The sequence below is a fragment of the Eulemur rufifrons genome, chromosome 8 (assembly GCF_041146395.1).
Source record: "Eulemur rufifrons isolate Redbay chromosome 8, OSU_ERuf_1, whole genome shotgun sequence".
Classification (NCBI taxonomy): domain Eukaryota; kingdom Metazoa; phylum Chordata; class Mammalia; order Primates; family Lemuridae; genus Eulemur; species Eulemur rufifrons.
This window is the reverse complement of record NC_090990.1, coordinates 115,543,053-115,559,775: the sequence shown is the minus strand read 5'-3', so window position 1 is coordinate 115,559,775 and position 16,723 is coordinate 115,543,053. Positions and strand designations below refer to the sequence as shown.

At 49.9% G+C, this 16,723-nt stretch overlaps 1 protein-coding gene across 1 annotated transcript; it reads right to left on the bottom strand.

Moving 5' to 3' along the window:
- Positions 1 to 192: 192 nt before the first annotated feature.
- Positions 193 to 16,443, bottom strand: MYBPHL (myosin binding protein H like). The gene is made up of 8 exons (XM_069479249.1): positions 16,299 to 16,443; positions 7,733 to 7,821; positions 6,973 to 7,168; positions 6,608 to 6,747; positions 6,318 to 6,477; positions 6,078 to 6,214; positions 4,942 to 5,128; positions 193 to 452 (listed from the first exon to the last, which is right to left on the bottom strand). Exons 1-8 carry the CDS (start codon positions 16,441 to 16,443, stop codon positions 193 to 195), a joined length of 1,314 nt encoding a protein of 437 aa, XP_069335350.1.
- Between the last annotated feature and the right edge of the window lie 280 nt (positions 16,444 to 16,723).

Here is a 16,723-nt window from a genome sequence, read left to right as displayed (position 1 = left end):
CACACAACCTGGTCCCGGGAATCGGCCTTCAGGGGGCGGGGCTCCTTTCGAATCTCTCAGGCCCCACCCACTCCTGCCCCATACACACAGTGATTGGCGGACCTTCAGGGGGCGGGGCTGCGGCGGGCAGGCGGCCGGAAGTCTGTCGGTGGGGGGCCAGGGGTGGGAGGGAGAACGGTTCCCAGAAAGACTTCATCCGGGACTGCTGAAGCGGGGCTGCGGGTACGGCCGCGCCCGCGCGCGTGGCCGCGAGACCGTCTTTCCGTTCCCCGGCAGGGAGCCGAGTGGCTCTGGGTCCGGGAGGGGCAGGGCCTCGTGGCGGCGCGAGCGGGGATGCCCCAAAGAGTGTGGGTTCTCCCCGCCCCGCCCCTGCTGCTCCTGCCGCGCCGCCGAGCTGGGGTTTGCGGGCCGGGTTCCTCCGCCCGCCCCGGCCGCCCTGCGGGGTGGCTGTTCTGCCAGGCACGGCCGTCGCCCTAAAGCTGTCGCTCTGCCTGAGGAAATTCGTTTCCACGGGCGCGCTCAATGTGCAAGCGCCGCCTTGGTCGGATTTCCTCAGTTGTGATGTTTTTTCCAAGTTAAGGAAGCGGCTAAATATGTATACTTTAGATAAATTGAGGGTCTCTAAGAAGTACATCGTCCCTCGCCTTTTTATGCAAGAACGTTCGGAACCTGAGGCAGCCAAGATGTAAAGAAAACAACGGGCAAGAAAATTGAGGGAAACTTGGGTTCAAATTCAACCGTAACTCCTCCGTTTAGAAGTCGGGCAGCCTGGAGTATATTTGCCCTCTTTGGGTCTGTTCGCTTATCTGTGAAACGAGGCTCTGGTGGTCCTCACAGCTCTAGGGTTAGAAAGGTAGTTAAGTTTTATGCCGTGTGCCCGCGGGGGCTTCAGAAGGTGTGTTTTAGTTCAGCTACCTCTGAACTGAAAGCTGTGTTTGTAAAATGTAAGCCTACTTGCTAGGGATGTTCTCTGCTTCGAATGTTGCCTGTGAGTAGGCTGGGCCGCCCGCTAACTGAGCTTCTTAGAAAGCTAAAAATTTCGAGTGAAAAGGCTGAGGAGCTTTCCTGTAAACAAAGAGGCTGAGCTTTAGTCTCCGGAGTTCATGCCCATTATTTGGGCCATTTATAGGCTTGTTTACTTCCTAGTTTTGGCTGTGAGGTTGAAGTGGTTAGGTCTGCAGGAGTGAGCTGTTACTGTACTAAACGCCACGGAAGCAGAGGAGCCTTGGAATTCAGAAGGGTGATAAGGGAAAGGGTGGGAAGGCCCAGAACTTGCAAGTTTATGTGGGGAAGAGGAGAGGATTGCCTCTGTCTGCTGGTGAAGATGGAATTTTAGTTGCTTGCAGGGCCTAGGAAGGGTGGAAAAGCAGAGCCAATAGCTTCCCTCTGTCCAGGCAAGTAGTGGGGAAGGGAGCGCAGGGAGGACGGAGCTGTTGGTTCTTCCGCTAGAAGCCTGAGGAGGGGAACTCTACACTTCTTCACCTATCCTTAGGTGAGTGGGGGAGGAAGCATGTAGCCTTAATTCTTGTGGAACTCCATCTGAGAAGGGCTGGAATAGATACTTTGCCTCAACTGAAAATAGACCTTTGGTCTGAACAGAAAAGCCTTTCACACTCTTCTCAGCCAAATCACATCCCTTTCCTCCTTAAAACCTTGCCTAATATTTGTCACCTCCTGGCAATATTTTCTTTCTTAAACCCATGATTCCAACCCAGACCCACTATGGTGGGGGTCACTGGGTGAAAGAGATGAGAGGAAATAGGAAAGGTTTGGAGCCAAACAACCAGCTGCATGACTCGGGACAACTGATGAGCTTCAGCTTCCTCATTTGTAAAATGAAGATTAAAAGAGATAAAGCACTTCATTCCTGAAGCACAGAAAGCTGTTTCAGTTATCTATGTTTATGCAACAAACCACTTCAAAATTTAGTGGCTTGAAACAACAGCAACCATTTATTTGCTAATGATTTTACAATTTGGGCAGGGCTCTGCAGGGATGACTGTCTCTACTCCACAAGGTGACGATTGGGCTTGACTAGGGCTGAAGAGCCTAAGGTGGCCACAGGTGTCTAGGCCATGGTGCTGGCTATCAGCTGTTTGTCCTCCATGTGGCCTCTCATAATTCAGTAAGCTAGCCTGAGATTCCTTACATGTGAACTGACTTACAAGGCCAAAAGCAGAAACTACTAACCTTCTTAAGGCCTAGGCCCAGAACTGGCACAGCATCAGTACCATCCCCTTAGGGTTTAGGGCTCTGTCTTTAATTATCTAAATAAATATGTGTCCTACTGTTTGCCTCTTTGTGATGGATTTGCATCCTCTTATCCCAGCTTATGCTGGAAAACCCATAGAGGAAGAAAGCAAGTCATCTTTGGCATCTCTTTCTAGCACCTAATACTGCATAGAGTTGAATTCAGTTTTATTATAGATTGTCTAGGGAAAATGACAGTGTTAGAAACCTCTGTGGATGAGAATGCGAATATGGGAAGAGAAAGAGGAGTTTCCTGAGAGTCTGTACAGTCTAGGTAAAGGATTCCAGCTTTCTAAATGTTTCACAGAAAGGCTCAAACTAGCTGGGCATGGTAGCTCATACCTGTAATCCTAGCACTCTGGGAGGCCAAGGCAGGAGGATTGCTTGAGCTCAGGAGTTCGAGACCAGCCTGAGCAAGAGTGAGATCTTGTCTCTACTAAAAATAGAAAAATTAGCTGGGTATCATGGTGCACACCTATAGTCCCAGCTACTCAGGAGGCTAAGGCAGGAGAATTGCTTGAGCCCAGGAGTTTGAAGCTGCAATGAGCTATGCTGATGCCACTGTACTCTACCCAGGGCAACAGAGCAAGACTGTCTCAGGGGAAAAAAAAAAAAAAAAAAGAGCACTCATGGATTGAAGATCCACACATTTATTTAGATTAGTCCAAACCAGACATTGTGCTGCAGCTCCTTATGAACTCAGTCTTGCCATAGTCTGGCTTCCTGGAGGCACTGAAAAGAGAGAGTATATTGTGGCCATAATAGCAAACAGCCAGAGCACATCTAGGATGCTAGGATCCTCTTCATGGTCCCTGCGTCCTGTGCTATGAACTCACTATTTACCCTGCTTCATTGCTGGGCACTGAGAGAGAAAAAAGGACAGCTGACACTAACACAACACAACACGTTATGTTATGCTGAGGGATGGAGAGAGAACTCTCTCTGTAAGCCAACCTACAGAGAGAGCTCTCCTGAACTCCCTGTACTTTTAATGCATCCCTTTGGGTTTTCATTTGCCATATATCAATGACAGGCTTAAGTAAATGGCTTATGGGATGAATTCATTCTCCATCTTCATCAGCCAGGAGCTGCAAGTCAGAGGGGACATTGGGAACTACTTCTCTCTAATTCTTTCACAAACATCTCTTCCACCCTCCTCAGCAGTTTGTACACAACATTTCAAATGTAAATGATTTAAAATCTAAAGGAGCTATTAAATTATAAATGTGGATCTGAGTTTCCCTTTGCCAATAACAGACTGCTTGGGACCACATTCCCAAATGTTAAATTATTATTGACATATAATAGTAACATTGATTTTTTTTCCCTTGGAAGGGAAGGAATCTATAAACTTCAAAGTAAAAAACGAAAATATTAATCTGTTTCTTACCATGCTTATGATACTGAAGTAGAAACACTAAACTGTCAGGAGCAGCCTCCTCTGTCCTTATCCACCCAGCTACGATATGGTGGTCACTCTCATCGATTCCTCCACTCTTAGTTGTTCCCTTGATATCTTTTTGTAAAGTACCGACCCAACTCCATCCCACAGAACCCCCTTACGATTAGGTATATGCTATCACTCTTCTTCAGAGGATCATTAGGTTTAATTCCTACCATCAACCTGAGGGGTACAGACATTTAGAGGATGTGACAAAAGTAGACTTCATCTATGGTAAATTCCTTCCACAGGGATGACAGCATTAGCTTTTTAAAAAGTGGTTAAAAAAAAAAGTGGTCACCAGTGAGCATATGGTTGAAAGGTATAGGAATACCCATCGTCCCTGACTCGACAACACTAGCCATAACATGAAATAATCCATTGAGATTCCCTGTCTCTCTTTCCTTACCTTTCTCAGAGTCCCATGTCCTCCTCTTAGCTACCATCAAATAGGAGCTGCAAGAATTCAGATATTTTTGAATGTTAACATCTCTGAAATCTCTGGGAAACCTTCTTTCAGTGCATTGGGAAGGGATACTCTATTTCAGGTTTTTGGGCAGTCCATACATAAATGAGAATTGGACATGTAAGGATCCATCCGTTCTGATTCATGCGAGAAACATTTAGAGAGTGCCCCCTGTGTACAGAAACTGGCCACTGGGGAGACAAATGTGCTTATACTTAAATAGGGAAACAGATCTATAAACAGGTCATTATAAAACAATGTGCTAAACACAATGACGGAGATCTGAACAAGGTGACAGGCATGAATAAATACATTAAAGAGGTAGAGAGTATGTGCAATATTACCTTTAAACAAACCAGAGGGGACAGTAAAATAAAGCCCAACAAACAGCTGCAGCTTTCCTAAACTGAGTCAGAAGTTTGTATAGCTTAAAGAACAACGATCTGAGTGAGGACCAGGAGGTTTGGGCTCTTTCCACCATAGTGCCAGCTTTTTGATTAACCAACACTGGAAATCTTGGGTAAACGAGTTACCTCCCTGTGCTTCAAGTTTCTCCTTTGCAAAATGGAAATAACGACTCTTCCTTTGTTACAGAATTGTGATGGAGAGGAATGAGACAGTGAGTAGTAAAAACGGCTCTTCAAACACATTCTGATGACGACAGTGAGAGGGCCTGCCCGGGGAAGCCCTTCTCCGCCTAGGCCCGCATCTCTAGTCCAGACTCTGCCACTTTCGGAGAGAGGAGATGATTGGCCCCCTGAGGCACTAGTTCTCCTGCCCTTACCTTTCACGTCCACTCGACAGTCCACAGATGCCTCCCCCAGGGGGTTAACTGCCTTGCAGGTATATATGCCTCCATCAAAGGGACCAGGCTTGCGGATTTCTAGGGAGCAGATGCCCAGGTGAGTGAGGGCTCTGTACTTGGGGTCGCCTTGGATATCCACCTTGTTCTTCAGCCAGATGATCTTGGGCTGGAAGATAAAGACGAGGGGGCAGCAAGGAGGTGGAGGGTCAGAACCAGTTGCTCTTTCTGTGCTCAGTCACCGGGGCTCTGCCCATAAGGGCTTGTAGACAGTGCCTTTCTGGAAGGCTCCCTATTCCTTACACTGTGGGAAGGGGTTCCCCTTCCAGTACCTTCAGCGGTCCCACAAGCTCCTTCTCTTGGTTGAAAAGAGCACCTGCAACCTTGCCTTCTTCACTAAGTATTGCTAACTAGAAGAAAGGTGATAATTTCTGTTCCACACTGCTTGAGCGCCCCTTCACGGGTGATAAGCACTGTGTGTTATGTCCTCTTATTTTTTATGCACGCATTGTGAATGTTCATATCCTGTTCCCATTGTTGACTTGTGGGTTGATCCTGTCTGTGCTGGTTAGGAAGTGGTTTCTAGAGTGGGCTATTGATATTCTCCTTGAGGTGTTATTTTCACGTAGTCTGTTCCAGACTCATAACCCAAAAGGTACTTGGTAAAGGTTGTTAATGGTGTTTTATGCTGTGTGTGGCGTACAATGACTATATTGTAAATAGAGAGCTTTGCTCAGGGTTGCGGCCAAGGCTGAACTGTAGGCAGCTTGCATGTGCATGGCTCTGATCAGATGAGGTCAGGAGCGGTAAGTAAGGACAAAGCAGTGGGACCCCATCTTGCCTACCAGTGAACAACTTGAAGCTCATGCCTAATTGCCAGCAGGTCAGTAAGTGACGTCTTTGTCTATGAATAGGAGCAAACACTGAAAGGCAACATCATTCTCATGAGTCGGTCTTGGACTCTAAATTCCCTGACTATTCCTAAATCACATGCTGTTGAAAAGGCAGAGGGTGGAGGTGGTAACAGATGTTATATTAGAAGGCTCTGTGCCTTAGGTTAGGACAGGACAGGAGAAGGAAACAGCTCAGCCAGCCATCCCCCAGGACTCCCCACTTACCCGGGGGGAGGCGCGGACACAGCAGAAGAGCTGGGTGTCATAGCCAGTGACTGTAGTACAATCTGCCAGAGGCTGGGTAAACTTTGGAGCTTCAGAGAAGTCTCGCTGGGCAAATCCCTTGGTCTTGTAAATAGTAGCTGAGGACACCCAGAGAGGCCATGATGTAGTGTCTGAGATCCCCATCCCTCTTCAGCTCTTCATCCTTAAGTCTTCCCAGCTCATGGTCCCCGTGCCTCTTACCTGCTTTCTGGATGTGGGCAAGGTCGGCAGTGATGGGGGCTGTTTCACTGAGTCCGCACTGGTTTTCCGCAAAGACGCGAAAGGCATAGGAGTTGCCGACGATGAGGTCAGAGACGATGCAGCTGGTGCGGTGATAACGCTCCAACACCGTGAACCACAGCTGCGGGGGCCCAAGGAGATGCCATAAATGAGACGCCTGTTTTGTGAACTCACCCCACTTGGAGCTGCCAGAGATCCATTCCAGAAAGCCCTATTCCTTCCTCCCTCCTTCCTTCCCAGCAGGGCCTCACCCCAGATTTTGTGTCAGCCTTCTGCACTGTGTATCCCAGGAGTGCTGTATTGCCTGTATCTCGGGGAGGTGTCCATTCCAGGGTAGCGCTGAAGCCCCAGACGTCCACCAACTTAATGCTCTGAGGAGGGCCTGGCCTCTCTGAAAGGGCAAAGCCATGGCAGCAGGCACAGTACAACTGCATTGAAATCACTTCAGGAGTGCCCCTGGACCCTTTTTCTGTTCAGCCACCCCTCCCATGCCCACCCTGGGTGTCAGACTCAGTGTGGGGGCCTCACCCCAGTTCCCCAGCTCTCTGAGATGGCTCCTCCTCAGCCTGGAGAGGGAGCTCCTGAGGACCCCCCATCTCCCACTTCCCCCTCGTACCGATCACCAGGACATCAACGGTAGCTGTGGCCTCCAGCCCGCCCAGCTGCACACGGAGTTGGTAGCGACCTGAGTCAGCACGTTGGGCTTCTCGGATGAAGAGGATGGAGTCTCGCTCCCCATTCCGCACGCTCACACGACTGGTGTCCAAGGCACAGCCATCGTGTGTCCAGGTGGCTTGAGGTTTGGGCCTGCCCTGAGGAATGGGGATAAGGCTTGAGCAGCCCCAGGAGGCTTCTCAACCCTCCCTGCTGCGGGAGGGGTCAGATCCACCCCAGGGCCACAGGGTGACTTGACTTGCAGCAGCACATTCCTTTGTGTTAGCAGTTGGTGGCTCTCCCAGGGGACTTCTTCCTTTCAGCCACGGCCTAAGGATCTGGGAAAGGGGGACAGCTATGAGTCTCCTACCCTTGGAGAGTTTAGGTCGTGGACACCCAGGGCAGCTAAGACCAACTGAATAGCTGCCCAAACTCCCAGCAGCCCTTCAGATTGAAGCTCCCAGAACTCCCAGACTTCTGCAGACTAAAGGGCATGGATTGGCCTCACCTCATCTCATGGGGCACACCCAACCCCACCCAAACCCATCCTCAGGAGTGCACAGTGGATGGGTCACCAGGCCTCAGACTTCTGGTGATGTGGCCCCTTCCATTCCAGGACAGGAAGACTACCTCCCTGCTAGCAGGACTCTTGGTATCTGTTTCCAAACAAAAAGCCTGGCCTGGTCCCAGATGTGAACCCAGCGTGGGGCTGTCGTGATCACCTGGAAAGGGATTAGTAGGTTCACCATGTCCCCAACTTTCCGGATGTAGGTCTGCCTCAGGGCCCGAGGTAGCCAGATCTTGGGGTGCTCTGAGTGATGGAAAGAGAGAGAACAGGCGATGGATACTCAGAGGAAGTGAACATGGCATCCAGCTGCACGCTACCGATGAGCGGCCCGGGCGTTGTTCACCAAATTTAGCCCTTGCCTTAGGGAATGGGAAGATTGCTCCAATCGTCTTACTGGGATTTAGGGGTGAAAGATGGGCTGAAAGATCCACTGGAGAGTGTCAGTCTCTGCACAAAGAGCACTGAAGTGCGAGCCTGGCACTTACTTCGTTAGTTTGTAATTCTCAAGTACTGACTTTTCATCAGCTGAGATTTTGTTCGCGCACAGGTCAGTCCAGTCTGTGCTGTTTGCCTTTCCACTCCTTTTCTACATTTGTCCTTAATATTAATAACATTCCTTTTATCAAGGCCACTTTCAATGTTAATCCTGACCTCCCCGTTTGGAGGAGACTCAGGAGAATGCTTTCCATTCTGCAGGCAGAGTCAACACCCAGGCCTCGCCCCGCCCGCCCTCCGAGGCAGCACTGACGTCACACAGAGGGAGCAGCCGTCTGAGTCCCTTCCTCTGTGTGGCCACCCGCCCGCTCCGGCGCCTGCGTGGTGTTCTTCCAATTTGTGGAGGATCACTTTGTACAGACAGAATCTGGGAAAGCAAGATTAAGTCCACCACTCACTTCCCCTTGATCTCCCAGGCCTGTCCCCATGAAAAGTGGAGATTAGATAAGTTTATTGGCTTCCAGGATGAAGAGAGGACAGGCTGGGGAAAGTGCTGAGCGTGGGGCCGGAGAATGACCAGGTGCAATTTCTCTCCTCAGGATGCCGCAGGCTGTCTTGGCTGCCAAAGTGCAAACATCCCACCTGGGTTCCCATGGGGGCCTAGTTGAGACTGACACCAGTTTCTGGCCTTCTCAGGGCTGCGGTCTTCTCCTTCTCAGGCAGAGTCAGTCCCCATCTGCTGTTGTCTTAAGTAGAATGTGACAGACCTCAGTTCCCACCAACAACCCAGGCCTCCCACCACAATTCATGCCTGGCAGTTGGAGGAACTTCAGCCCCGGTGCATTCCTGTGGCAAACAGCGTGAGTGCTTGACAGTGGATTCCAAACTTTCTGATAGCAAACCTTCCCCTGTAAATACATTCTTGAGCCTTCACTCCAACATACGTGTTTACTTGTACATTGAACTGTTTATGTACGTTATAGAACACAAAAATTTCAGTAATGAAATTTCAAATAAAATAGCTGGGTGTGCCTGTAGTCCCAGATACTCAGGAGGCTGAGGTGGGAGGGTGGCTTGAGCCCAGGAGTCTCAGACTGCAGTGTATGATGATGGCGCCTGTGAGTAGCCACCACACCCCAGCCTGGGTGACAGAGAGAGATCTTATCTAAAATAAACAGAGGTTCTACCATATTCTTCCCACATCCCAACTTGTAGAGCATTGTCTAGAGAACTTTTCCCCACTATGATTTCAAGATCACTTGGTCTTTGTAAATGAGCGTAAATACAAAGACACGGTGCACACTATCCATTTTATTTCTCTACTTTCCTTTTTTGCTGTGTGGCTTGTGTGTTCACCTGGTTGTGCGTGTCTTAGACTGCACCTCAGGAATATGGGAGGAGGGGCCTTGAGTGATCTGCACGCCGTCCTTCCTGCCCTCCTCCCTCCCTCCTCAGGGCTCGATCGCCTCAGTAAGAACACCACAGCAATGGAGGCCGAGGCAGCGGAGTGACCCTGCTGGGTTTGGGAGGGGGTGGGGCACAAAGAACAGAAGAAGTGTTTGTGTGATGTGTTCCTCTCCTGTGGCCATCTTGGCAAGCAACCAAGGAGTTGCAAACAGGCGGATATGACTTAAGGGTTTTTTTTTTAAAAAGAGGGCTGTAATTGGAAAGGCGGCTCCAAACTTCATCTTGTCAGGCTTGGTTCCTACTATTGGATGGGGAAATAACCCTTCACATTTGCTGGGGAGAGGGCTGGAGAGAAGGCGGCTCTGCCGGCCTTTGTGCAGCCTACAGAATAGCAGCATTGTGAAGGACCTGGGTGAGCACCCAGAACAAGGAGAAGACTGGGGGGAAAAGGGCTCAGAGAGAAGCCAATTTGCTGGAGATCTCCCAGCTAGCTGTGAAGTTGTGCCTGGCACCCATGATGCCTGCCTCTGTATCCAGGACTGTGTCTGAAGGACCCGTTCTCTGAGCATGGCCTGCATGTCCACTTACCTGCCTGCCAGTCTACCTAGGACTGGGCATCATAGTCAGGGCTCTGACAGTGACCCTGCCCCAGAGGCAGGAGGCAAAGAAGGGAAGGCAGAGGGACACACGTGCTCACAGACCGAAGCGGCGTGGTGAGGAAAGGAGCTAGGCCTCCACACTGGGAAGATGTGCCAACTGGGGCCTCCTCTGCTTAGACCTCGGGTAGGGAATGGGCTCTGATGGGTAGACCTGCGCCGGTGCATATATTTATTTCACCTAGTGTTTCTTTTGTTTCTTATAAAAATACCACGGAAGGTGTTACCATTTTTACACCTGAGCTAAAGAGAAAAATCAAAGAACTAGGTCTGTGTGGAACATAAACTAAGGTGGGGGAATCAAGGGAGGATGAGATGTAGAGGGGACGCGCAGCTGGGACGGAGACACAGAGGAGGAAGGCTGCTGGCGGGGACGAGGTCTCTCCTCCCTGGAGGGCTCCCTTGCCAGTTCTTTGCTTATCAGTGGGATTCCTGAGAAGATGATGAAACTTAAGTCACTAGGATGGGCGACTCTCAGGATGAGTAGGTGAGGACTCTGCCCTCAGCAGGCTTCCAGGCTCCCCATGGGAGGGCAGAGGACGGGCATGAGGCTAAAGCAGCTGACGGAGCGCCTAGGCGGCAGAAGAGGTTTGACAGCTCCAGATGCCCGGTCAGCAGCAATTCTCCAAACACCTCCCAGTGCAACCCGGGCTGCAATCTGACCCTTTGCTAAGAATGTTAATATGCGGGCTCCTTGGAGGCATCTCTTTTTACACATCCGCAGTCAAGCAAGGCGCAAATTGTACTGACCTTGGGGAGGTATGGCTTCCCCTGATGCCCAAGGTCTTTCTCCTAACTCAGATGCCAGGAAGGATGTGAGCCAAAGCCTAGAGCCCTAAAGCAGAGCCTGGGTTTTCTAAGACCAGTCTGTGACAGCCTCAGTTTGGTTTTCTCCCTTCACAGAGTCTTGGGGAAAAAGCATTTTGAAAAGTCAGTTGAAAGCCACTGAGTTCTGAGCTGTGTTGGCCTCAGCACTGTATTTCTTTCTCTTTTCTTTCTCAAGAAATTGTTAAAGGAGACACTTCAAGTCCAAAGATCTTGACTCCTACTGATTAGAAAATTCCTCCCAATATCTACCCCGATTTTATTCTGGTGAAGTTTATGCCCATTTTCGTATTCTATTCTCATGGGAAATAATTGTTCACATCCTCTCATAATTCCCTTTCACAGCATTAGAGACTTTCTTCCAGCAGTTCCTGAAGGGCTGTATAGTGCAGGCTGATGTTACTAGCTATGGCCCGGAGAGTGAAGAAACAAGATCGACTCATTGGAGAGGTGGAGACGGGTGTGTGTGTGTGTCAGTGTGTTGATGTGCATTTGAGTGTGCATGTGTGTGAACGCATGTGTGTGCACGGATGAGTGTGTGAGTGTGAGGGAGTGTGCCTACACGCACCTGTGCTTCTGTGAGTGAAGGGTTACCAAAGGAGGGCAAATGCACAAGGCCAGCTGTGATTTTGAAACTAACCGGAGGTTTCCAGGGATTCAGGAATTACCAGCATTTCTCAGAGAAACATTAGCAGATGCCTAGCACATGGCCCTGGCCTTCTCAGAAACCTATCTGGAGAAGTGTGATGGGAAATGGAGATGTGAGTATGGGGATCTCAGAAATACCTTCCAAAGGACAAGAGCGTCACTTCCTTGAAGACCATGAAACTAAGGCCGGAAAAAATAAAAGAAACAGAAACAGGCAATGCTGCTCTGAGGAAAAGATTCCATCACCCCCTCCCCATATTACAGTCTCTCTGCATGCTGGTTGGCTTTAGCCGGGGCTCACTGTCACTCTCTCCAACACTGCTCCAGTCCTAATTCCTGGTGGCCCTTCCAAGCGTCCTGGCCTGCCACTCCTCCAATGACTTTATCCTCCCTGTTTCAGCCACTGGTCCGGTCCCTGTGGTCATTCTCTAGACCAAAACGGCAGCCCCTCTATGATCTGAATTGCAAGCATCCCCCTCTCTCATCACCACCTCTGTGACAGAGAAGGCCAATTGTTCACCAAAATGTAAGTTATCCTTTCCACAGTGTAGTTCTGAGAAGTGGCTGCCCAGGCAGGGACATTTCCCAGACTCCCCTGCTGTGTGACCATGAGACTAGTGCTTGCCCATGAGATGTGTGTGGAAATGGTGAGAATTGCTTCTGGGCCAAGGCTTTAAGAAGTGCGTTTTCTGTTTCCCCTTCTGAGAGCTGTATGCAGATGATCACAGGGCCCTAAGGAATGGCAGAGCCCTGAGATGAAAGAGCCTGGCTCCCTGAATTACTGCATGGAGAACTATCTGCTGAATAGGAACACTTGTTTTCCATTCCTATGCTAGTAAGAAATAAGACATCTTTTGTTCCTGAGGCCTATTTGTTTCCTCAGCTAGTGTACCCTAACACAATCTCTATCCCTTTGTCTCACTTCCTCTAATGCTCCAACGTCAGCAATTCTTTAACGCCACTGAGGTCTGTGGTCCACTGTCCTACCACCCTCTCGCTACTAGCACCCCTTGCACGTTAGCACTTTCCTCCCCACTCGCTCTCTCACACACTTCCTCAAATCTCCTAATCCTCTTTCACTTCATTGCACCCTCCTGGCAATACCCAACCCTGGTCAAATACACTTTCCACCCACTTGGTGCCTGCATCCATACAGAATAACATGACTGGGGAAAAATGCAAAATTGTGCTGACTTTAACTGGAGGACCATTAACAGTGACACTACCTCCAAGTGGACCCTGGAAATTCTACTAGACTTCCCTAGTTCACTCCATTTCCTGTTCTCCTAGGTGACTATTGCACACGTTCCTCTTCTAAAATCCCCATCCCTTCTCCCGCACCCTCATTCTCAGTTGATGATCTTGCTAGTGTCTCAGGCCCACCTATAGTCTATTCTTAATGCAGCAGCTAGAAAAAATTTTAAAACCTGCACTTGATCATGTCAGTCGTAATCCCAAACCCTGCACTGGCTGCCCATCTGTCTCAGAGTCAAACCAAAGTCTTCACGATGGCCCTGCTAACTCTCTGATCAAATTCCCCCACTGCCTCCCTCGCTGTGCCACAGCCACGGTGGCCCCAACCCATAAGGCACACTCCTGCTTCAGCGCCTTTGCACTTGTTCTCTCCTTGCATGGAAAACATTCCCCCCAAATATCTGCACATGTTGCTCTCTCAGTTCCTTTAAGTTGATGCTCAAATTTTGCCTTGTTAGTGAGGCCTTCACTGAATATCCTACTGGAGACAGGCGTGCTTCCTACCCCCAGCACTTTCTATCCCCTTCCCTGCATTATTTCTGGCATAGCATTTATCACCCTCTGACATATTATATTCATGTATTTTACTTGTTTATTTATTATCTACCTCCCTCCACTACAATATAGATTCCATGAGGGCAGGGTTTTTTTTTTTTTTGCTTATTTTGTTCATTTCTGTAACTCTGGCACCTAGAACAGTGCCTGGCACATGATAGACACAACATAAGTATTTGCGGGAGGAAGGAGGAGGAAAGGAAGGTTTGGCTTCCCATGCCTGGAGGCCACAGAACAGTTCAGATTGAAAGAAGATGCATGGTTGGTTGGAGCAATTATGCTGAAAATCAGCAGATGAGCCCTCTTTCCTCCGTCTTAGGGTCTCACCTTCTCCATGACAGGATGCAGCCTGTTCCCCAGCCTCTCGCGGTTTGGGAAGCTCTCCTCTGGCCCTGCGAAGCTTTGTTTCCAGGACACAGTGCCTCAGTGCAGTGCTGAGGATAGACATGAATTGTTTACCAATGCCGGCCACCTAAGCCTGCTTATTTAGCCATGTAGCAGGCTCGTTTAACTAAAAGCTCCTTGTTGGCCAGTTGCAGTTTATTTTGATCTTGCAAATTAATTTCTCCTTCTGATGCCTGCTCTAGTTCCCATGCCCTCATACGCTCACTGTAGTAGCCCTCAGTCCCAGAGCTCCCTATAAGGAAGAGGAGGAATTAGGAGGAAGAAAGTCTTTGGAGCTCTCAGAGGACGTAGGGATCATCTAGTCCAGGCCCACGGGACCCCAAAGGATCTTTGGGTGGGTTTCAGGGGATCTGTGGACTTCCTGAATTTTTTGTGTGTATTTTTCCTGGGGTGAGAGTCCACAGCTCATCAGATTTTCCTAGGGGTCCATATCCATCAAAAGGTTAAGACACTCGGCCGGGCGCGGTGGCTCACGCCTGTAATCCTAGCACTCTGGGAGGCCGAGGTGGGCGGATCGTTTGAGCTCAGGAGTTCGAGACCAGCCTGAGCAAGAGCGAGACCCCATCTCTACTAAAAATAGAAAGAAATTATACAGACAGCTAAATATACATATAGAAAAAAAAAAATTAGCCGGGCATGGTGGCACATGCCTGTAGTCCCAGCTACTCGGGAGGCTGAGACAGGAGGATCCCTTGAGCTCAGGAGTTTGAGGTTGCTGTGAGCTAGGCTGATGCCACGGCACTCACTCTAGCCTGGGCAAAAGAGTGAGACTCTGTCTCAAAAAAAAAAAAAAAAAGGTTAAGACACTGATTTACTTGAACTCCGTAATTAACAGACGAGAAAATGGAGGCCCAGAGAAGTGGATTGACTTGCCTAGGGTCAAAGGACAGAACTAGGATTTGAACTCATGCCTTCTTTTTCCAAGCAGCCAACAGATGCACACATACTTTGCAAAGTGTCACAGGGTGTCCTTATCGCTAGTGATTTCTGGGGTACCACTGGGTTGAACTGCTTGCCCTGAGGCCTGCAGTATAGAGTCGCTGCAAATAAGGACAGGGTCTTCAGGCTGCACTTGTGGGACCATGGCCAGGGGCTGTCAGGAGCTGGCTGCAGCTGAGGGTAGAAGTGTGAGTGAGACAGATGCCCTTCCCCAGGGCTTTGTGGAGACCTGTAGTCAGGGAGTTCATAGGACAAACTCGGTCAGCTCGCTGCCCTTGACATTCGGTTTCTGAAAACCCAACCTCTTCCATTAGGATGGTAAGAAGCAGAGAGCTTCCCCTACACAATCCTTTTTAGAGATAGAACCCTTAGCCTTCACCCCAGACTTGGTATTATTTATTCACATCTTGGTTTGGCCTCTTCCAAGGCACTTTGGATCATCTCAGCAATCCCTTCAACTACCCTACGAGGTAGATGTTATTAATCATCATTTTACAGAGCAAAAATTGAAACTGAGTAGTTCATTGACTTATCCAAGGTCACAGAGCTGCTAGAGGTGGCAGTGGGAATTAAGCCTAGATCTTTGCCTCCAAGTCTATGTCTTTTCTCCTCCTACCTCTCCCCACCCTGGGAGTCCACAGTTTTCTCATTTTTGGCCTTTGCATCCTCTGCACTTAAGACGTCAAGGTGCCAAAAGCTGACACTTCATGCAGGTAACTGTCTTAGACGTTTAATACAGTCTTGTGGTTGCCTCTGCCTATTAGCACCATTATCACACAGAAAGGAAGAGCCTGGCTTCCACTCTCCCCCTCTGGTTGGCTGAGCCAGGGCAGCAGGGAAGGAACCTGTGCTTGGCTCCCAGGGACCCCCAAGTGAGCATCACAGAGCTGTTAGCCCAAGAGGCCTCAGTCGGCAGTTGGGGGTGGGCAGCAGGGAAACCTGGGGCTGGAAAGGCCACCAGTCACTTCCTGGCTTGAGGATGCCTGTTTGCTGAGAGGCTCACAGGGACCACCATGGAGGGGAAATCAAATGCTTCTCCTGGAAAGCCTCCACTTCCACGGAACTCAGACTCTGAGGGGTCAGGATTTCCCATGGGAGCTAGTGGAGTGCTGGGGTAGGTCGTGATCCTGAGGCACTGCCAAGCGAGAGGCTGAGTGTCACTGTGCAGCTCCCCACGCAGCCTCCCCATTGCGGTAGCTTTTGATTCCCCCCTTCTACTGCAGACGGCCACCATCTGACCCCTCATTCCTTCCTGACTGGCTACTAGTATATCAGGTCCTCCCGCCCCTGTGACAGACGTTTTTTAAAAGGGAAAAATATAAACAGATCATTTTTAGTCACTATAAAGTGTCACAAACACCATTCACAGACTTTTCAGCTAAAAAGCAAAGACCCAGCAGAGACACTTGGGCAGCAAGTAAGAATCCACCAAGGAAGGGGATGGGAGCTCCAGTGAGTGATCCTTCATCCTAAGTACCAAGCACACAAAGTCTTTTAGCTCTGCAAAAACCAGAGGTGCAGACAGAGTGGTAAGGATGTTCTCCCAACTCCCACCACCCGGCCTCCCCACACCACCCCCCATCTGCCATAGGTCACCTTCTATGGGAGGCAGGAGCTGGGGAGTGGGGCAGCCAGTCCCCTGTCCAGGTGGAGCCTGGGGTCGTTCAACATCGACTGGGATGGCTTCTTTCACCTTCGGTTTGGATCCTGAGGCCACCTCCGGAGCTGTGGCTGCCTCCATGCTGGGCCTACCCGGAGGCTGGGCTCCAGCTGAAGATTTTCACTGCTGGTGGTGAGGGAGGGGCTGAGCACCTGCTCTCCAGGCTGGCCTCCCGGGGTCCCAGCCACAGGGTTATGTAACTGGGCTGGCCTTTCCCCACTCCGTTACTCCCAACAGAAGGGCTGAAGTAGGGGCTAGCGGAAGAGAGAGGGATGAGAGTGCCGCCCAGAATAGCCACAGGAGGAGGGCTGAGGTGGCCCTGTTATCTGGGGAGAGAGATAACACCCCTCATGGCACTAGG

Coding starts and splice junctions, on each gene's coding strand:
- MYBPHL (XM_069479249.1), bottom strand. CDS start 16,443: ATGGAGGCAGCCACAGCTCCGGAGGTGGCCTCAGGATCCAAACCGAAG. Junction 6,748..6,972: donor CGTTGATGTCCTGGTGATCG/GTACGAGGGGGA, acceptor TTGCCCTTTCAG/AGAGGCCAGGCCCTCCTCAG. Junction 6,215..6,317: donor TGCCCACATCCAGAAAGCAG/GTAAGAGGCACG, acceptor GGGTGTCCTCAG/CTACTATTTACAAGACCAAG.